Source organism: Nicotiana sylvestris, chromosome 5 (assembly GCF_000393655.2).
Source record: "Nicotiana sylvestris chromosome 5, ASM39365v2, whole genome shotgun sequence".
In the NCBI taxonomy this organism is placed as follows: Eukaryota; Viridiplantae; Streptophyta; class Magnoliopsida; order Solanales; family Solanaceae; genus Nicotiana; species Nicotiana sylvestris.
In genome coordinates, this window is record NC_091061.1 from 12,110,375 (window position 1) to 12,133,669 (window position 23,295).

Sequence of the window (23,295 nt, forward strand, 5' to 3'; positions counted from 1 at the left end):
CACCTCTGTATCTATTTTTCACACAAGATCCGTCTACAAATCCTAACTTACCCTTTCCTCGCAGAGCCAATTTCATTGCTCTGCTCTACAAGGAATAATTCTCTGGCCCTGTGAGCTTAATTGGAATTAAAATCAGCCCTAGAGTATCTCCTGCTTGGAGAAATAGCGGATAAGTGTGATCAAGTGAGCTTACCTCATTTCCGCCCATATCTACAGATTTCACTTCGAAAAACAGCTCGATTTCACCGGAACTTTGCGCCGATGCAGATTCCTCACGATCGTCGCTCTAATACCATGTCAAAATTAAGGATAATTGAGAGTTGATCTACAACGACAATGATGTTGTGACCGAGAACTCATGCATGGAAGAATCTTCTAGAAGCAAACGATAGGAATGGGGAACAAGAAGTTTTCTCATTAGCTTGAATGAGTACAAGAGAGTTGCCTTTATAGATTCATACACACGTGACTATCGCCTGACTTTAACCACCACTAACAATGTTTAACTAACTCTAATAACTGTTGTATATTAGCTAGCTTATTACACACTAGCACACAATTATTTAGCTAACTATTTCAATATATTATATATATATATATATATATATATATTAAAAGATACATAAATTGATTGAATCAACAATATATATACAAGGATTGAGATCATTGTAAGAACCCATAAAAAAAATCTTGAGATTATTGTATTAACCAATAAACTTTAAATTCTGAATTCGCCTCTACAGCTGGCATCTATGATTTTCTTCCCCTTTGAATGCTTAACAGTCTTTTCTCATTTCAATAACACACTTGTCATTATTAGTTGCTATTACAACATGTCATTATATCCTGAGCCACTAACTATATAAAATGCATGCTATACACCTGGTGAAAAAGATATAAAAACATTCATGTTTTATTCTTGTAATGAAACCGTTTATTTTAGACTCATGCAATATCATTGGTTTTATTTTAAAATTTAACTTATGTGCCATTGACGCTATAAAGTTCTTTTATATCGTCAGGTTAAATTGACTTGTAACAAGTTATCACTATTTATAGCTTAGAAAATATAGTAAGTACTTGCCCTGCCCCGTTAAACCATATTGATAGTATAATTTCTTTAATTTCTTGAAACGACAAGATCAATACCAAAATCAAACAAATTAAAGGCATTGTAAAAAAAATGGCTAATTAGTTCTAAAATAAGTATACACATAAATATGATCTCCAAAAATTAATAATCATTCATCGTTTAATTAATTACAACAATCATTCATCTTGTATAAGATATGCCCACAAGTTGTTGCCTCAAATTTCGTCTACCAACAAATCAGAAACCCAATTAATATTAGGAAATTCTTGATCTTGATTCTCCCATTCCACAGGCCTTTTCCCCTTATAATCATGCACATTATTTACCCTACTTGAAGAATTCCCAGTCTCAAAATTCTTCAACTCCTCAGCTAACCTTGCATGGCTCACCGAAAATAACGAAAATTCAGTCTGATTTTGAACTTGAGGTTCAATTCTTGGTTGAGAATGAGACTTAGAAGGGACAAATAACTCATAATTTGTTGTATTTTCAACATTTTGTTGAGGCCGAGAAGAAGAAGTAGAAGAAGAAGAAAGGATCAAGAATTCATGATTATTAGTTGACGACGAATTCCCATGTCCAAAAAATGTAGTACTATTGTACCGTAGTGATGGTGGTAGTGGTGATGGTGGAGGATTAGAAGGAATAATCATCCAATCGCCATTTGGTCCATTTTCTATTAAAATGTCAGGATAAGGTTGGATGTGTAAAGGGTACAAATAAACGTAGCACCAGTTGTACTTAACCTCAGGGCGCAACTCTCTTAATGTGTGAGCGAAAAAACAGACTTTTCGCTCACACAAAGTACCCGCATTGCATGGGTGAGTCCTGTATTTAGCAGGATGTAGCCAATACTCAAAAACCCCATGACAAAGTTCACAACCATCTCCTTTAACACACTCCCCAGCTTTAAAACTTGGACATGGAATTGGCAAGTAATTATATCTCTGAGGGTCGCGACGACGTGCTTTTTCCCCTCGATGAGTGAACGGACAAGATGTCCAATCGTGGCTACGGAGTTTAGGGCATTTTTTGATTTTGTAGGCATACATACGAAAATCATCTGATTCGTATAGGGCTTGATCGATGAGTTCGTGGAAGTCTCCTGCCTCGTGCCCAAATTGTCTACGAAAAGGAGATGATGAATAGTAGCTGGAATGACGATCATTTTTGTAAGCCATTGTTAGTAAATATATAGTGACGATACAATTGAAGAAAATGTAGGGTGAAAATGCAAGAAAGTAAAGAATGTGTATGCAAAATTTGATTGAAAAGGAAATTAACAGATTGAAAAAGAAAAACGCTAGAAAATAGCTGAAATAGAAGTTTTGGATTTTTTCTTTTTTTGCAACACTAAGAGGTTGTTTGTAATGGACTGTGGAATTGGTGAGAGAGAAATGGGATATTTATAGTTTGAAGAACACAGAGTTTTTTTATTTTCCGTCCGGGGTTCGGTATCCGCATTAAGGCCAGACTAAATTCGGATTCGCGCCGGGAAATCTCACATTGTGGGTAAAGCGCTTCCTAACAAAGGCGACTCTATACCCAGAAACTCGAACCTGAGACCTCTAGTTAAGAATGAAGGAGTATTTACCATTCCATCAAAACCCTTGGTACAGAGAGTTATATTTACTCAAAGGATATATTTATTTTTGAACTACTAGGAGTTAATGACTTCATATCTATAGCATTGAAGTAACGGATGTCTATAATAGATTATTCAATAAAAGCAAAATAAATTTATGTAATCTGAAATTCAGGCAATCACTGACTCTGAGCTTTAACTAATTTTTTTAGTGAGTTAATGACTTAAAAAATTGTACTTCTCCGTACCTGTCTGATAAAAGGATTAATTATATATTGAACGAAGTATTATATCTCATCTCTATATATTACTTGTTCAAAATTTGAGAAAAGGTGAAACACAAAAATAATTTAAAGCTATGTTGTGCGGATTCTCCAAAAATATTATCATACCTATGTCGGATCCTCCAAAAATGCATTACTTTGGAAGGATCCGACACGCAGCCAGCAACATTTTTGCAGAATCCGAGTAACATAAAATTTTAAAGGGTGATACAATTAAGGATGCCTTGTCAATATTGATGAAATTTGAATTAAGTAGTCAAATATGCATTTTTTTTATTATTGCAACTTCGAAAAATAACAAGATACATGGCTGGGAAAAGAAAACAAAGAATCTACCCAAACAAGCTAATTATCTTGCTAATTTAATGCTTTTAGTGTATTAGTGTTTAACCTATATATAATTCATATGGTTTAACTTATATATATTTTCGTACATTTTACATTGTGTCAATGCAATTTAATCTGTTGTTAAAAGTATTATACCTTATTTTTCATAAATTAATTCCACTTTTAATAGTAGAAATTTGTAATTATTTTTTAAGTGACTTAATAGTATAAAAATTTAGTATATATATAGAACTTAAAACTCTAATCTCATAAACAATAAAATAGATGTAGTATATTCATATATATAGAAGTGTCATGACTATAAAACATTCTTGTTTAGCGTAATATTATGTCCTATTTTCACATCATTTGAATATTTATCTTGTAATTCAAATGACTTTGTAACCAATGGTAGAACAAACAAACCCAAAAAACAAAAAAAAAAAACATTATTAATGTTCCTTGTAATCTACTTAACTACTACCTACATGCAATTCTACAAGTTTTTTGTATGACATCAGAAAGAAACCAAAAAAGAAAGAGAAATCGAAAAAAACAATAAAAACTTCTTATCTGGACCGACAAGAGTATTAAAAAAACAAAATAAAATAAAAAATTGGAACTGTTTATCGGTTAAGTTTGGGATTATATAACAAGAAAGTCATCAATGAGCCTTAAATAGGGATAAGAAATTAGGTCAGAAAATGACAATATTTACACTACATAAAAAATATGTCATATATTGCATGAGAGTAGCCACGTTGTTAAGGAACAAGTGAAACTCAAAGACATCCCAACAACCTAATTGGCCATGTGTTCCTTTTATACATCTAATAACAAACAAAAAATAAGATAATATCGTAGAAGAATGTTAATAAAATTAGAATATATATATATATATGTGTGTGTGTGTGTGTGAGAGTATGTAATATTTTATATGTGTGTATGTGAAATCAAGCACGGAACTACATTGACCGAAGGGTGGTCAGCTTTCAAAAGAACTTGATAGCAAAATTTTGTTTCATAACAATAACTTTTGATTAACGTACAATCATAAGTTTTTTGCTTCCAAAGAAATCCCTTGAAAAATGTATAATTTTTTGTCACTCCAAAAGAAATAGCAGACAAAATATATTTTTTTTTTGTATATATGAGTCTTATATACATATAATATACAAAATGTATACACTTTTAAGCTAGCAAAATGTAATTAATTTCAAACTACCGGCCAATATTTTATTTTGCCCAAATCTCTTCAAATGGGCACAATTTTCCAAATGCAAACTGGGTTGGGTTAGGCGACCGGCCAATTTTGTATTGAAATTTTTATAGTCTTATGCCATATAGTGAACTATATTATCCACCATGCTTAACTTTTAATATAATTATCTTCTATGTACCTAATTACCATTTATGTACCATTTTAGGATTTTAATGGTATTAATTAGTCTCCTAATTTTACTCAACCGTATATTCTCACTTCCCCATGTTTCTCTCTCCAAATTCCCAGGATTTCCTCTTCAATCACCCACGATTTCCTCTTCTAAAACCAGCGAAAATCTGTAATCACTCCACCATTGACAACCATTAAAAAGCTTTGAATTCGAATTTGGGTTTTCAAAAAACATTGTTTGTTCGGATTGGATGTTGTTGCAAAGAATTGAAAATTCTCTCTACGTCTCTCTCTCTATCTCTCAATCCCAAATTTCAGTAATATAAGAGGAAAGGAAAAGAGAGCAGCAATACCACCATTGACAACCATTAAAAAGCTTTGAAGCTTTGAATTCGAATTTGGGTTTTCAAAATCATTATTTGTTTGGATTGAGTGTTGTTGCAAATAATTGAGAATATGGTTTGGAGTTTATATCTCAATTTTGAGGGGTTTTGGTGAAGATTAGACTTGGTTTTGGCTGAATTTCATATTGGAACTCGAAGAAGAAGAAGAAGAAGAAGAAGAAGAAGAAGAAGAAGAAGAAGAAGAAGAAGAAGAAGAAGAAGAAGACATGACATACATTATATTACATAAATTGTAGAAAAATTGTATTCTGTTGTTTATTTATTTTTCTTTTATTCATTTAACTATTGTATGAAAGTTGAACAACATTGTATAAAAATTGTATTTAAGTGGTATTATATTGTAGTTGTATATAAGTTAGTAGAAATAATGTACGAAAATTGTAGATAAGTTGTATAATATATAATTAGTTGTATGAAATTTATTTTACTATGTATAAATCAGATACAAAATATATAAAAGACATATTGTATAAAATTTGTATGTAAGTTTTATGTTATTGTAATTGTATTTAACTGGGTGGAAATAATGTGTGAAAGTTGTAGAAAATTGTAGATAAGTTGTATTCCTCTATAACGGGAGATGTTGATATATCAAGTAACTTTAGTGTTCTAGACGAACACGCATGAAAATAAAGATAAATTCCGTTATAAACAGTTTGTAGAAATTTTGTAGATAATTTGTAGAAACATTAAAATTTTGTATTTTCATATTAATTTTTCGAATGATATGTAGTTTTACTGTAGAATAAATGTAGAAATTTTGTAGATATTGTGAAAATTCATACTGATATATATATTTACTCTGACATGTAGTTTATTTGTAGATAAAGTGTAGGACATTTATATACAAAAGAATTTGATATAAATTGTAACAGCAGAATACAATTTTTATACAATGTTGTTCAACTTTTATACAATAATTAAATGAATAAAAGAAAAATAAATAAACAACAGAATACAATTTTTCTATAATTTTTACAATATAATGTACTCCCTCCGTTTCAATTTATGTGAACACATTTGACTGGGCACGGAATTTAAGAAAAGAAAGAAGACTTTTGAAATTGTGGTGTAAAATGAAGCACATATATTTTGTGTGTCTATAAATCATCGCATAAAGGTAAATTGTTTCCAAATAGCAAAGATTTCATTCTTTTTGGCACGAACTAAAAAGGAAATAGGTTAACATAAATTGAAACGGAGGGAATATGTCATGTCGTCTTCTTCTTCTTCTTCTTCGAGTTTCAATCTGAAATTCAGCCAAAACCAAGTCTAATCTTCACCAAAACCCCTCAAAATTGAGATATAAACTCCAAACCATATTCTCAATTGTTTGCAACAACACCCAATCCAAATAAATAATGTTTTTTGAAAACCCAAATTCGAATTCAAAGCTTCAAAATCTTGCATTAATTTTTAGAACAAATTGGAGAAACGATTCGCTGATAATCAAAGGGTGAATTTTCGAATAACGAGGCTTATGATACAATTGCGAAAATATTTGGTGATGAAAACCAAGATTTGATGGATGAGTTTGCGTCAGTTCTGAAAATTAAGAAGAGGATAAGGGAGGAAGAGAATGTATCTTCACCAAGTAGTAGTAGTGAAGAAATCAAAGCCAAAAGGCAGAAAACTGCATAAGATGAGATGTTTGAAATTGACGTTCACTTGTCACGAGATTTGCGTTGTAAAATATTTGGAAGAATATTTAATTCTCTAATATTAGCGCGCCTAAATAAGGAAGCCTACAGGCTACAGCTACAATGATTCCTTATTTAATAAATTATCTATATTTTGTAGAAATACTATTAGCATGACGGATAATATGTAAACTATGAACATATCTGGTAATATAATTTCCTATATGGTATAGGAACGAAAATTTCCCTTTTTTAAACGGGCCCAATTTCTCTTCAAAGTTTTTTGCTTCAAAAGAGTAAATTTGACAACTGGGTTGGGCCGGAATAACTTGACAAACGGGCCAAGATAAAAGGGCCTAGGGAATAGGTTGGTGGGTCCAATTCCTCCTAAGATCCTAAGTCTGAACACTGGACTTCTTTAAGTGGGTTCAATCATATGTCAATTCATTTCAAGCAAAAGAAAAGTATTTTTACATAATTTGTAAAGAAATGTATAAAATTCATTTATTCTAAGATAACTGGCAAATGAAAAAAGGAAGGTCGCAGAAAAATAAATAAAACAAATATTAAAAGAAAAAATGGGACAATGGTAACAACGGGATGAAATATAATAGAACTGAGAAGTTAAAACTTACCGTTGTGTGGTTGGGTTGTTGAAACCTCTCCCCTATTAACCAGAGATCTCGAAATCGAGCAATGAGGATGAAAACGTAATAGACTTTCACTCCCCTTAGTTGGCCTACCCGGTATGAATCCGGACTAATCGGACCAATGATTTTCATATACCAAATGCCTAAAACCAACAGAGAAGAAAAAGATAACTAAAACTTGAATTCTAACACAAAAATCTTCTAGGCCTATTTTGTCATGAAGAATTGTTTCAATATTTACTACTCCCTCCGGTCCAAAATAAGTGATTTTTTTAGCTTTTTCACACAAATTAAGAAATCCACCTTTTAACATTAACTAGTAATGAAATTGACCATATTAACTTTTACTATCTCTTCACATAAATACTATTAACACATACTCCAACACTATTTACTCCAAGAGTAATGTAGGAAAAAAATAATTAATTTATTCTTGAAATCTGAAAAAATCACTTATTTTGGACCACAAAAAAAAAGACCAAAAAATCACTTATTTTGGACCGAAGGGAATACTAGTGAAAAACATTTATTTGTAAATGATCTTTTGACCATGCCCTTTTGTGTTTCAATTGAAAAATTGTTGTGTTCAAGTGGAATATTGAAATTTTTAGTACAAGATGTATTTTAGGGGAAGTTATAGGAGCCTAATTGAATCATAGTAAATATTATATAATTGAAATATAAAACTATGATAATTGAGAGACACAATTCTCAAAAAATAAAAATAAAAAGCAATAAAATTCTATTTAAAATGTTTATTAAATTTTTAAAGTAACTTGTATGTTTTGGTTGCATCACTTACTCGTACATTAATATAAAGAGATTATAAAGAAACGATTCTAAAAAGTTTACCTCAAAAGGTTGTGATACATATATAGAAATTTCAAAAGTTTTGGGAACAAGAAAATTAGTAAGTTCAAAAAAGGCTAAACCATCAAATAATAGGAAAAAGCAATTAGCTCATGAGCTTTTGGAGTTGCTAAAGTTAGACATATATCAAAATCTTCATTTGAAGCAAGAGAAAAAGGAATGGGTAAGTTCTAACCATATAATCGAAATTACCAAATTCAAAAGAAAAATAAAATTAGTTATAACTATCTATAATTAACACATAATTAACCAAATATTTGCTCAAAGCGTTGCGCAAATAACGTATTCACCACATGCAGATATGAATTTGTTCTGTCTTCTAATCGTAAATATCATCTTGAGTATACAGGTTCGTAGGAGTGAATGAAAGCTCGTTGAACTGTGTCATTCTCAAATTCACATTGCATGGGTGTAAATTCACACTACAAGAAATCAAACCTTTGTGGCGACCTTTGTCGCTACAAAAGCACAAAATATCGCCACTAAATTTTTTTAGTAGTGACCTTAAAAAGGGTGCTGCAAGTAACTACGTTACTGAATGTTTATTGTGACGACTTCTTGGGGTCGCCACAAAAACAACCCATTTGAGCCGACCATACTCGCCACCAAAGGCAGGCATGTACGTCACAAAAAAGGTTCCACAATATAAAATTTAAAGTGAGTCGCCGCTGAAGAATGCCTTGCAGCAGCGATTGTAGTCGCCACTAAAACCCATATATCTTCAGTGGCAACTTTTATCGCCACAATATCCTAATGTTTAGTGGCAACTCTGGTTGCCACAATTACTAATCGTTTTTTTGACTACGTTTGGTCGCCACTAATACATGTTTTTTCAACAATACTTTCCAAAATCTTATCGTTTCAGTAGCGCCCTAATTTATAAAATTAATATACATATATTTTTCTACCATTTGACAATCAATATTAAAAGCATCCGATATTATTCAACAGATACCAAAAAAAAATTCTCAAACTTAATTCTATAGATACTTCCATTACCAAAATGTCAATTAATTTGTACTACGCAATAATTCATCATTCATTGTCAATGTATCCTTATACATATGATAAGAAAAATAAAAACTGTAGTAAGATTTAAGGTCTTCAAACTCCTCCATTGTCGGCAACATTTGTGATTGATTAAGAATCTCATCCCTGTTATTAAGGGGAAAAAATAAGAGATCACTTTGACAATTCTCATAATTTGATTCTAACAAAAAAAAATGGTAGCCACAATAGATTGGAGTAAAAAGCAAAATTGTACAAATAAGTTTTCCAAGCGAACTAAGCTCAGAAATTTGAAACTATCAAACTGCCCAAGTGCTTCAAAGTGGAGCATCTAGATAACCAAACTCAAATACCACAAGCAATGAGAGTTTAAAGAAAACTCAATCCAGTTTCTTGTATAAAAGCTTCAAGAGTTAATCAACTTATTTAATTATACACAAAGTTTGTAAACTACTAAATATGATCATAAAAAAAAGTGCTAATCGGAATTTACAACACAAATAGAAAGAATGAACTTTATAACTGATTCAAAATATAGCCAAGACTTTCCACCAAAATTGAGAAAAGAAAGAGAAATAAACAAATAAATGACGGGGCCTATACTATCTGGAAGTTGATTTTAAGATTGAACAATAAACTTTATTCTGGAAAATCTTAGCTCAATTCAGCAAAAACTCAAACAATGTATGAAAAGTAAATAAGCACAACTGATCTCAACTCTGGTACTACACAAATAAATCAGCTGGTACTACAATTATCAGTTGGTATAACACGCACCTCTTTTTAGCTTATGTCAAAGTAAATAAACACAACCGATCCCAACTCCATCAAGATAAAAAGAATGAAAATGAAAAAGAAAACACATAAGTGGTAGTGCTAGTAATACTAACATAAAATCTGAATGAAGGGAAGGAGGAAAAGACTGGGCAGGTGTTTGCCAATGTAGGCAGAACTGGTGAATTCCATCAGAAGTAGGTGCACAATCTGCTGCCCATTGTAATACGAATGCTAATGATGTTTTGATGGTTGAGGATCAATTAATAAGTGCCAACATTGAGAAGGATTCAAAAAATAAGAAAGGGCAGCTTGTGGTAATTGAGGATGAGTGCAAAGTATCCAGGAACTCTATTGCACCTGCTACTGTTAATCTTACTGCAATTGGAGCTAAAATTCTGAAAAGCATGAATCCTTTGCAAGTTCTTCCTGGGTTTTTGCCTGATCCAATGGAAGGGCTGTCTCTTCAAGAGGTGAAGGAAAATAATGACATGGCAGGTGTTGGTCTGAATACATCCCAACATGATATCCCTTCCAATGATTTGTTTTTGATCGATCTGGCAACATGTTACAAGTCTCAAACGACCAACAAACTTTATCCACGATGTCGTCGGCAACAAAACAACCAAAAGAAGGGGTGTCACGATCCGGATTCCCCACTCTCGAGAGTCGTGATGTCGCCTACTAATGGGAGCTAGGCAAGCCAATTATCAAACAATTACCTTTTTACCAATTGTATTTCTCTTTAACAAACATAAAGCGATAACGCATAAATAACGGAAGTTTAAATTTAAGCGGAAGAAAATAATGAAATATCTGAAATCTGCATTTATTACAACTACTTAAGTCTTAATCACCCAAAACCTGGTGTCACAGTGTCACAGACGGTCTAAGACTGCTACATACAAAGTCTGAAGAAATAACAGTACATTGTTTCTGAAGTAAGGAAATAAACAGGGAATAAGGGATAGAAGGAGACGTCAGGGCCTGCGGACGCCTGTAGGTCTACCTTGGATCTCCGCGTGGACTGAAGGTAGCCTCCAAACTACGGTCCAAGAGCTACTCCGGGATCTGCACATAGTGCAGAGTGTAGTATCAGCACAACCGACCCCATGTGCTGGTAAATGCCTAGCCTAACATCGGCGAAGTAGTGACGAGGCTAGGACCAGACTACCTGTGCAATTCAATATATATGGCGGAAAAGAACTACAGAAATAAACAGTCAAGTATGGGAGGGGGAGCATGCTGCAGGGGAGATATCAATTCCAAATAGAAAAACATCAAGTAAACGAAATAAACAATATAACTCGGGTATCAACAAAGAATTAGAAATTAATAAATGCACGGCATCACCCTTCGTGCTTTTACTCCCGTCCTCACCAAAGCAATCATATAATAAAAATGTGCACAGCATCACCTTTCGTGCTTTTACTCTCGTCCTCACCAAAGCAATCATATAATAAAAATGTGCACAGCATCACCCTTCGTGCTTTACACTCTTTTCTCACAATCATACACGGTATCACCCTTCGTGCTTTACACTCTTTCCTCACAAAAATAATGCACGGCATCACCCTTACACATAGCAAATAGGACTCGACTCCTAATCCCTCAAGCTAAGGTTAGACCAAACACTTACCTCGATGCCACGAACACAATTCACAATTCAATTATAGCTTTCACAATTCAATTATAGTTTTACCCCTTGATTCAACCACCAATTCGCTCGTATCTAGTCACAAGTTACTTAATTACATCAATAAATGCTAAATGAATTAATTTGAATACATGAAAATGAATTTCCCAAAGTTTCACCCAAAAAGTTAAAAGTCGCCCCCGGGCCCACATGATCAAAACCTGAGGTTCGAACCAAAACTCGATTACCCTTTACCCTACGAATCCAAATATATAATTTGTTTTGAAATCGGACCTCAAATCGAGGTCCAAATCCCCAATTTTTGAAAAAACTAGGTTCTACCCAAAACACCCAATTTCCCCATGAAAATCATTGATTTTGAGTTGAAATCATGTTAAAAGAGGTTAATGATTGAAGGACATGTGTTAAAATTAACTTACAATCGATTTGGAAGAAGAGTTGCTCTTGAAAAGTCACATTTGCGATGTTTTTTAAAAGATGTGAAAATAGATTAAAATTCGTCTAAGTATAAAAGTTGCAGGTTGCAGATGTGGGAAATGCGAACATGGGTTCGCAATTGCGAACACCGACCTCTGTTAGCTTGGGAATTGCGTAGGGAGGCTCGCATTTGCGACCTCAGGCACCAAAGGAGAACTTTGCATTTGCGAAGCAGGCGTCGCATTTGCGACTGGGACTTCCGCATTTGCGAGCCAAATGGTCGCATTTGCGATCAGGCCTGCCCAGGTCCTTGTTTCGCATTTGCGATGGAGGTTTTGCATTTGCGAGCTCGCATTTGCGAAGCCTGCAGACCTAATACACCAGCTGAGAAATCTGCAATTTTCTAAGTCCAATATGCACCCCGTGGCCTATCCAAAACTCACCCGAGCCATCGGGGCTCCAAACCAAACATACGCACAACCTCAAAAACATACTACGAACTTATTCGCGTAATCAAATCACCACAATAACATCATGAACATTGAATTAAACCTCAAGATCAATGAAATTTCTCAAAACTTCTTTAAACATCAAATTTTGCATTTACGATCTGAATCACGTCGAATGGATTTCGTTTCTTACCAAACTTTACCGTCAACATATATAAATCATATTGAACTTGTACCCGGCTCCGGAACCATAATACGGGCCCGATACCGCAAGTTTCACATAACATTTCACTTTCAAAAACCTTTATATTTTACAGAAAACAATTTCTTTCAAAAATTCATTTCTCGGGTTTGGGACCTCGGAATTCGATTTCGGGCATACGCCCAAGTCCCATATTTTCCTACGGACCCTCCGGGACCGTCAAATCACAGGTCCGTGTCCGTTTACCCAAAACGTTGACCGAAGTCAAATTAATTCATTTTATAATCAAAATTTATCATTTTTGATAGATTTTCACATATAGGCTTTTCCGCGATGCGCCCGGACTGTGCACGCAAATCGAGGTGATGCTAAAAGAGGTCTTTAAGGCCTCGGAATGCAGAATTTATTTTAAAAATAAGTAATGACCTTTTGGGTCATCCCATTGACCGCGCAAGAGAACAACATGAAGACACGATTAGTGAAGACAAGTTAAGTGGTGAACCTGTCCAGAATTTAGACATGATCCTCTCTTTACATGAGGATGCCATCTAACCTCCTACCACCTCCATTTAAGTTCATATAATGAACCTGATGTGAAATTTCTACTGCCATTGTGAGAGGTAAGACTACTAAAGAATCATCATAGCCATGTATCTTTGCGGGAAAACTCAATATTGGACAAGATTGTGCATTAATGTCTTCTCCTGATATTTGATGAAAAAATATTACCAATCTAATTATGAGTGGAGATGGAAAAACGAACTCGCGGTTATAAGTCAACAAATTATCAAATGACCTGAAGTTCTTGGCTTGAAACAACATAAGGTAGAAGGCCGTGTGATAGCATCTCTCTCCACCACAGTGAAGGCAAGTCCTTTGTTGTAGTGTGAATCCCAGAACAAGCTATATCCACATAACTCTATAAAGATGACTGCCAAGAAGGACTAATCATCGTATAGTTGACAACTTTACATAAACTATATTAATTATTTTCAAAACCAAACACACATTAATTAATAAATCTAGGTGCAGAAATCGGTAATAACTAAATAGTTTCTTCCGGAGCAGGAAACTAACTGAATAGAACTTAATCTAAAGAAAAAGAAGATAATAACACTATTTCCAACTACACATTAGATCCCATTATTTCAGTTTACAAATAACTAAGAATTGCACGATTAAACATGGAGCACTATAATATTCTTTTGGGGTATAGCAGGAAAAGTTAACACAATCTATAGCAATGTTAAGCAAAAGCTACAAAATTGAAGAATTAGCCAACAAATAGTTTGGATTACCTAGCAACAGTAAAGGTCCATGGGGAGATAGGCTAATCTTCAGTAATTCTATCTTCTAAAAACATAACCTCGACACCTCCAACACCACATTTATCCTTCATGGCAAGAACAAAATTACCAAATTGATATATTCTCTCAATCAATCCTCCTTTTTCCGCTAATACAAGTACCCCCAATGCCTTTCTCTACTAACAAAATAAACTACAACAACAAAACAACAATAATCCACAAATAAACAACAACAACAACCCAGTGTAATCCCGCAAGTGGGGTCTGGGGAGGGTAATATGTACGCAGACCTTACCTCTACCCAATGGAGGTAGAGGCTGTTTCCAGGAATAACCCACAAATAAAAAACAAATAAATACCCAAAAACTATGAAAGTTCGTACTTCTGCTACCAAGAAAAGAACCAAACTCTTATAATTAACACAAAATTACTACTCGATTTTGCTAGAGAAAGAGATAGCGAGAGACTCGAAGCTGTCAAGACCGCGAATTAAAAAATAGTTTACTACTCAATTTTTTCGGAGGCCGAGAGAAGTTTAGCGTCGGACTGAAAAGCCGGAACATCCGACTCCTCACCACGGACTATTACTGTATGAATTTCCTTTTATTCCTATAGATTTTCAACTGGGTCAGAGAAATTATAGATGAAATATGCAAAATCATTGATATTATCATTCTCGCTAACTGTATATACCACTGAAAAGGGATTTGAGCTTGAGATTGGAGCACGTACCTGATGGAGTCAAGATTTTTGATTAGGGATTTTGTTTTGCTATCAAATGGATCACAATTTGTGATTTGAGCAGTTAAAATCGAGAGATTTGAGCAGAGAGGAAATTGAATGGGAAAATTTTCTATAGAGAGACGAGTAAGGAGAAGAAGACCTACATCAGTCTGTGCTTCTTTTTTCATTTAATAAGAGTGATTTTTCTTATAAAAACCTTTAGTAGTGTTAGAGGCGACTGAGTCGCCACAAAAGACCTTCAACGGCAACTTTATAAAAGTCGCTACAAAACTCTTAAGCAAAATTTTCGGTCTTAGCGGGAAAGAAAAATTCAGTGTTTAGCTAAACGTATTAGGAGCGACCTTTGAAAAGTCGCCATTAAAAGCTTACCTTCTGTAGCGATAATTATAATCGCCGCAAAAAGTCTAGCTTTTGTTGCAATAAATTAAGTCGCCGCTAAATCTGATTTCTTATAGTGTTAGCACTCAAACTTCGTACATCATCAAAATTCTAGAAAAACACATTCATAAATAACAAATAAATTTAACTAATTAAGCAAATCCAAGAAGATAATCACTCTCATGAAATATTTGGGAATAAAATAGACCTCAAGGATTTTGATTATGATTTATGAGCTTCAACAATTTTACTTTTGCAAAGTGGAGAAGAATAGATCTTCAATGATAAAACTAAAGGTAAAATCTAAATATTTTAACTTCCTTTTCGTCACTATTTTATTGGCATTGCAAGTGAATTCTTACTTAAAAGTTTGAGAACGGGAAGTTTGGTTTCCAAATCCTCTCTTTTATACTTTTACCATTTTGTCATGGCTTACTATTTGCATCAAGTGTTAAAGGCTTAGTATTTCAAGGGTTCAGATTCGTCCACGCGCTCTTCCGCTCTCTGAATCGAACAAACTGATAAGCTGAAACGTGTGCTAACTTGAAAATCGTGGCAAAACGAAACTTAGTTGTCGGTTGATTTTTCCTTTCTTTTTTTTTTGTGTGTGCTTATATGGAATCTCATTTTCTTTTAAATAGTCTAGTAGCCTATTTGGCCAAACTTCTTTAAGGTTAAAATCATTTTGTTTTTTAAAAAATAATATTTTTCTTTTAAAGTTGAAGTGTATGACCAAGCTTTTAGAAGAAAAAAAAAAGTATTTTTGAGTAGAAGTATAAGTAGTTTTAGAGAAGCAGAAAAAAGTAGTTTCTCCGTAAAAGCACTTTTTTGAAAAAGCATTTTTGAGAAAAATATACTTAGAGACACTTTTTAAAAGATGGATCAAATACTAGTTACTGCTAAAAAATGTTTTACAAATTAATTAGTCAAACACAAACTGATTGTCACCGTCTCACCGAAAGTACATTTGAGGAAAGCGCATTTGAAAAAAAATATTTCTCAAAATAAGCTGATTTTAGAGGCTTAGCCAAATAGACTATAGGTTTCACATTCTAGATGTAACAGGATTCATGACATGAACTTATAAATGAGGCAGAATCTATTATCTTAAAGTTAGGTTAGTAACTATGAGGGTGTTTTGGCTAAGCTTATAAGCTGGTCAAACTGGTTTATAAACACTTTTTGGCTTATCTACGCGTTTGGTAAAATTAAAAGTGCTTATAAGTTAAGTGCTTATAAGCCAAAAATAAACCAAAAGTCATAAGTTGGTCTCCTCCTACTTATCAAATTTTAGCTTATAAGCACTTTAAGTTTGACCAAAATATTTACTATTTTATCCCTAAAATACTTCTTTTTAAAACAAAACTCTTCGTATACCCAGTTCTTCAGCTGCATATTATTAATTTCAGCACTTTTATCCAAACACATAACTGCTTATTTTTTAAATCAATTTCAACACTTAAAAGTATTTTTCAGCACATGAAACAGGCTCTATTTCTTCTTCTCTTTTTCTATTCTTTGATGGCTGACAAATCAAGGAAATTTTTTTTTCCTGGGATCAGGGAATTACTTATATAAATTAAAATCCCAATTTACTATTTTTTCCAGTTGTCTGCCAGCTTTTTGCCTCTGCAGAGCATGATAAGGCCCTAAACCAAACAACTTTTTAACGTGTCAGATTGATGTTTCAGGAATAGCCAGTTTAAAATTCGAACAATCTCAAGATACAACTACAAACAAGCAAAAAGCAAATCTTTTGCTTATTAGCACGTCAATGGAAAAAAACATCTACTAACCTAAAATTAGCTGTTATAAAGAGGATTCTATTGCTAAGTTTTACCTGAGCCGATGGCGTATTGCAAATAGTGCCTTTATCTTTAAGGTAAGGATAATGTCAGCGTATACACTACTCTTCCCAAATTGCACTTGTGAGATATCACTAATTTATTGTTGTTGTTATTTTGTTTCTAAGCTCCAATATGCCAACTTTAGACCAAATGTCTAAAGTTTAAACTACACACAATCTGCTAATTTCAGATATTTAGGTCTGAAGTTAGTCTTTACAGTCCCAACTTTCTGACTCGTGAGTCTGACGTTTCAAATTTCATACTTATCCGTTTCAATTGATGTAAATCTGTTTAAGAAAAAATTAAATTTTTTAAAATTTGTGGTTCTAAACATGTCACAAAAGGAGCCCAAAGTATTTGTGTGGTTATAAATGTTTTTCATTAAGGGTAGAGTTGGAAGTTTAAGCTAAATTATTTTTAAATTTAGAAAGGGATCATTCTTTTTGGAATAGACCAAAAAGAAAATAAGTTCACATAAATTGAAACGGAGGGAGAACCAGCGATTCTCAATTATGTTGATTTTGAGGTGGCTAAATTTTAAAAAACTCCCACTACTCTTTAAATAGGGGTCTGAAATACGATTATTAGTGCCCTTGCCCGGTTGCCTCACTGCTGGTTCTATCTCTTTTTCTCTAGTAATTACATTATGTGATGAGAGATCAGTGTATCTATGACACCAGGTAGCCACTCTAAAAGGATGTTATTTGAAAATTAGTAGTGCATCTTGAATTTTACTTTTTCAGTTTCATTTTTTAGGAAAATAATATTCTGAATTGTCCTGAAATTAAAATTTTTAGTTTAAATTTCAGAACAAAATAAGTCATGGTTAATCTTTAAAAAGCATCCCTGAAAATAGTCATCCATACACTTGCACCGAGATCAGATGCCTTCAAATCCGGGAGAAATTAAAAAATAGCCAAATCTATAACTGGTCGTTCAAAAATAGCTCAGTTTCAAAAGTAATCGAAATTTAGCCACTTTTCATGTAAAGATAAATCTGAGCGAAAACACTGTTCAAAACTCAAAAAATATGTCAGTATATTATACTAGAGTTTCAGCATAAGTATGTTTTTCAGCATAAGTATGTTTTTCAGCTCCAGTATATTATACTCGAGTTCCAGGATAAGTTACACTAGAACTCCAGCATAATATAATGGAGTTCCAGCAAGTATAATTGTCCAGTATAATATACTGGAGTTTAGAGCACCGGTGCTCCAGTCTCCAGTATATTATACTGGAGTCAGCAAAGTATACCGGTCCAGCATAATAAGTTGGAGTTCATGCACATGTGCACCGAACTCCAGTGTATTATGCTGGACTGGTATCTGTCGCATCAAAATAATGACTATTTTTCATTAACTTCGTCAACCCTTACTATTTTTGAATGATCAATCCGAAAACTAGCTATACCGTGCTATTTTTACGAAACATAAGTTGACTTGGATAGTTGGATAGGTAACTTGACACTATCCACTATGGCCATGCTAAATGAGCAGGGTCGGATCATTTTCGACCTGTTATGTGTAAAATTTTATTAAAATTATTGCTTCCCTCCAAAAGTACTAAGAAGCACTCTTGAGTAAAATTCACTTATAACTATTTTTTAAAAGCTTGACCAAACACTAATTACTGCTCAAAAATATTTTTCAAATTAATTAGCTAAATACAAATTTCTTCTCACCACAAGCATTTTTTTTAAAAATACTTTTGAAAAAAATATTTCTCAAAATAAGTTAATTTTAAAAACTTGGCCAAATAAGCTATCAATCAATTGAGCACGGGTACTAAATGATTAAATAAAATACAAAGGAGTTCATTGTTATATAGTAACTCTTAATAATTAGGACAGTCTGAAACGTCAAAGCATCAACTTGCAAGAAGTAGCGTCTATGACAAATAATTAAACCTACATCTCGATATGTCAAACTCACAGTACAATTGACTATATGGACTACTCTACCTATGATTAGACCACACATACGAGAACGTGGAAATACATATATTATACGAAAAAAAATTTATTTTGTGTCTCATACAACTCACACTAGTTGTATGAGTCAATTTTTTTGTTTCATAATTTTGTGGACCCAAATTTCTGTAGAATTGGGATCCACAAATTTGTAAGATAAAAAGAAACCTCATACAATTATATTATTATAAATTGTATGAGACACAAAATAAAACTTATCGAATTATATGTATATCCACTTTGTCCGTGTACAATTGACTTTTGTTCATCTAAAAGGTTATCGACTTTAATGCCCCAACTAAATGGATAGGAAATTAGTATACAATGACATATTTCCGAATGGATTATTACAAACACAATAGCAATTTGACATTCGGGGGTGGGGGATTGGGGGAGTAGAAAGCGAAAACACATTTTGATTTCGAACAAAATAAGCCTGGATTTGAAATTTTGATTTTCTTATTGCACAAAGTGGCCTTGGTGCTTTACACGCAAGATATAAACTTAAGCCAAGTGCTCCCCTTAGCCCACTTAGAAGAGCCAAGTGCAATATTGTACTCCATTCGTTTCAATTTGTCTATTTCTTTTTTAGTTCGTGCTAAAAAGAATGACCACTTTATATATTTAAAAATAATTTATAGTCACACAAAATATATGTGCTTTATTTCGCACCAAGAGTTTAAGCTAGCGTTTGGCCATAGATTCCAAATTTGTTTTGAAAAATTTAATTTGGATGAAGTTTGGTTTTAGGATGAAATGTGTTTGGACATACGTTTTCAAAACATATTTTACAACTTTATTTTGGAAAAACATATATATAATTCCCAAGTTTTGGAATTTTGGCCCAAAATCAACAATGGGAGTGATTTTGGGGTTTGGGATTTGGGATTTTGCCAAAATGTGGGCAAAATTTATGGTCAAACATGAATTTTGAAAATAAATTCCAAATTTATTTTGGCAAAATTCATGGTCAAACGGAGCCTAAAAGCCTTCTCTTTTTTCTTAAATTCAATGTCCAGTCAAATAGGTTCACATAAATTGAACTGGAGGGAGTATATCTTTTCAAAGTGGAAGTGCACAAATAGTCATTTAGAATATAGCTAGTAGAGTTATTAAAAAATTTAATTGTTATAACAGTAAAGTTATAAAATAATGTTAATCACATAGAGTACTCTTTCCATTTCAAAATGATTGTCTAGTTTGACTTGACACAAATTATAATAAAGAAGATAAACTTTTGAAATACGAGGTCTTTAATAAGATATATTAATATTTATGTGGCTGTGAAAATTTTGAAATATGTTGTCTGAAAAACTTGTTAGCATATCACTTGTGTGGCTTTTAATGCTTCCTATTAAGAAAATATTAAAAAGTGTCAATCTTTCTTATAGCATATTTGGTCAAGCTTCTTTTTGGTCAAAAGTATTTCTTTTTTTATCAAAAGCACTTTTGGCCAAAAATTAATCGTAAAAAATTAAGGTGTTTGGCCAAGCTTTTGGAAGAAAAAAAAATGCTTTTGAAAAAGAAGCAGAAAAAAGTAACTTCTCTCCAAAAACACATTTTTAAAAGCAATTTTGAGAAAAGTACACTTAAAAGTAGTTTTGGAGAAACAGATAAAAGTAACTTCTCTCCAAAAATACATTTTTTAAAAGCAATTTTGAGAAAATACACTTAGAAGCAGTTTTTTAAAGCTTGATCAAATGCTAATTGCCGCTCATAAGTACATTTAAAACTAATTAGTCAAACACAAACTGTTTCTCATCAAAAACATTTTTGAGAAAAACAATTTTGAAAAAAAAAAACTTCTCAAAATAAGCTGATTTTTACAGCTTGGCCAAATGTGCTATTAAACAGACTAATAAGAAAATATAGTATTTCCTCCGTTTCAATTTATGTGAACCTGTTTGACTGGGTACGGAGTTTAAGAAAAAATGAAGACTTTTAACATTTGTGATCCTAAACAAGTCAAAAAGGGGCATAGAGTATTTGTGTGGTTATAAAAACTTCTCGTTAAGGGTAGAATTGTAAGTTTAAGCTAAATTGTTTCCAAATTTAAAAAAAAGGTCATTCTTTTTGGAATGTACCAAAAAGGAAATAGATTCACATAAATTGGAACATAGAAAGTAATATAGTGTCAATCCTTCAAAGAAGGGAGTGATAAACTTTACTTATTATTGTAGCGAATTCACATTGGTAGGTAGATATTTTTATTCTAGTGGATAAAATTTAGTTAATTTACTACCGTAATGTATAAGGTTTAATGACTTTATTGTTATAGCAAGTTAAATGAAGTTATTTTTAATTAAAATACTAATTAGTGACTTAGCTCTTATGCCATCTCCAACCCTAACATCAAATTTCACACTAAATTTATTCCAACCATTACATCATTTTTTATACTAAATCTTCTTTCTTTTCTATATTATATTATTATCTTCTATTTACTTTTCATTTTTTATTTCCTTCAAACTAATACTATTTTTTTTTCTTTTTTCCATATTCATTATATATAATTCACATTCACCACTTATATAATCATTTATTACAAAATTATTTTAAAGGATAAATCAATTAAAAGTAAAATTATTAATAAAAGATAATTAAATAAATATTACATCATAGTCAAATTTAATTTAAGTACCACATAAATATTTAACTTTCGTCTCTATTCTCCCATAAATACTCGATTAATGCATTACGAAGTGCGAAATGCGCATTATTAGATATCTTACATTTGCATTTTTTTTTTAAATAATGGTTATATCTCTTTTTATACAATTATAATAATAATAAAATTAACTTATAATTTTATATAATATAATATATACAAAATTAATATATCAAAAAATAGGATATAAATTAGAATTATAAAAGTCTTAATATAAAAATTAATTATATACACAATATATGATAAATTAAAAGTCCAAAAAATAAAAAGATTGAATAAAATGGTAATAAATCAAATTTGGAGTGATGAATAGTGTTAATGGTGTAAGATTTAGTGTTGTATTGGAGCAAAAAAAAACACCATTTCTTGCACAAAATTTAGATTTGGTGCAAGAAATGGTGCAGCCTTGGAGATGGTCTTATACTGAATAAAGATCTGTGAATATACGTTGCAATTAACCCTCCTGTCATATAATTAACATGAGAATCAAACTGTACAACTTTGGAGCGCAAGAGTACCACAATTGAATATCCTAAGTTCATACTTAACTGACTAATAATTGATGTCGACGTGTCAATAGTTCAACTTGACATCCAGTTTGCAAAACATTTGATTTACTCTCCACTTCTACTGCTTCAGATTTCTCAGCTGCAACAGCCTTTCTTCTCCGTTTAGGTGAACTATTTTCCGACGAACTAGCCGGTTCAGGCGATGCTCGTCTTTTCGCCGTAACTCGAACCGGTTCCGGTTCATTTAAACCGATTCTATGTGGAAAATTTAAATGAGCCTTTGAACCGCGCATTCTATAAGCCGCTTTATCATAAGCAATTGCAGCTTCTTCATCTGTTTCGTATGTTCCAAGCCAAACCCTAGCTCCATTCTTCGCCGGATCCCTAATCTCCGCCGCAAATTTCCCCCACGGCCGTCGTCTAACACCTCTGTAATGCCTTCCCCTAGGTAACTCAGCCGCCGGCGCGGCCGTCGTCTCCGCCGGAGAAACCACAATTTCTTCCTCCCTCTGCTCCGATTTTACTTCGCCGGCGCTGAAATTAAACGGCGACCATCCGACGTTAAGAGCGTCTTTTAAGAGAGTATAAATTACCATATCTTCAGAATCGTCGACTTTTAGTGGTAAGTCGCCCCATGTTTCAGTTAAACATGGGATTAGACGACTGAAGCTTGAATTCCGGCGGTACACCGGAAAGTCTCCCGGAAAATTCGCCGGCGGCAACTCTGTATAAATAGGTTGATTCATTTTGCTTTTGAATTTTAGTTCTCTTGTGTTTTATGAGGTTTTTTGGTTTTCGTTTATAAGAAAGGGTTTTGATTTTTGTAACATAATGAGTGGGGAATATATATAGAGAAAGGATTGAAGAAGATTCATTGCACCTGAGCAGAGGGAACTGTGATGTTTAGTTAATTAATTATGTTTAGTTAATCATAATTAATGGATTAATCAGTAATGGTAAGATAAGGGGCTTCTATGAAGTTTCTTTTAATGGGCAAGTGGGCAAGTTGTTTAGGTAATGTTTTTATCACGTGGCCAAAACAAAGGACACAACTTGAAGAAGGGGTAATGATGATGTCATTGCTTGACGAAAGGCCACCATCTATTATTTTATTTGTCAA

General features: G+C 32.8%; 1 protein-coding gene and 1 long non-coding RNA gene across 3 annotated transcripts; both read right to left on the reverse strand.

Annotated features, from left to right (window-relative positions):
• Nucleotides 1–10,841: 10,841 nt before the first annotated feature.
• Nucleotides 10,842–15,257, reverse strand: LOC104222364 (uncharacterized). 2 transcript variants are annotated; one of them, XR_709920.2, is made up of 3 exons: nt 14,793–15,257; nt 13,256–13,684; nt 10,842–11,099 (listed from the first exon to the last, which is right to left on the reverse strand). It is a non-coding gene; the product is annotated as an uncharacterized lncRNA (long non-coding RNA). The 2 variants fall into 2 exon arrangements; XR_011407505.1 differs by having other exon boundaries at nt 13,550–13,684; nt 14,793–15,234.
• A 6,853-nt stretch (nt 15,258–22,110) lies between these two features.
• On the reverse strand, nt 22,111–23,038 carry LOC104222363 (ethylene-responsive transcription factor 1). The gene has a single exon (XM_009773593.2). It carries the CDS (start codon nt 22,919–22,921, stop codon nt 22,211–22,213), a length of 711 nt encoding a protein of 236 aa, XP_009771895.1. The 5' UTR covers nt 22,922–23,038; the 3' UTR covers nt 22,111–22,210.
• Between the last annotated feature and the right edge of the window lie 257 nt (nt 23,039–23,295).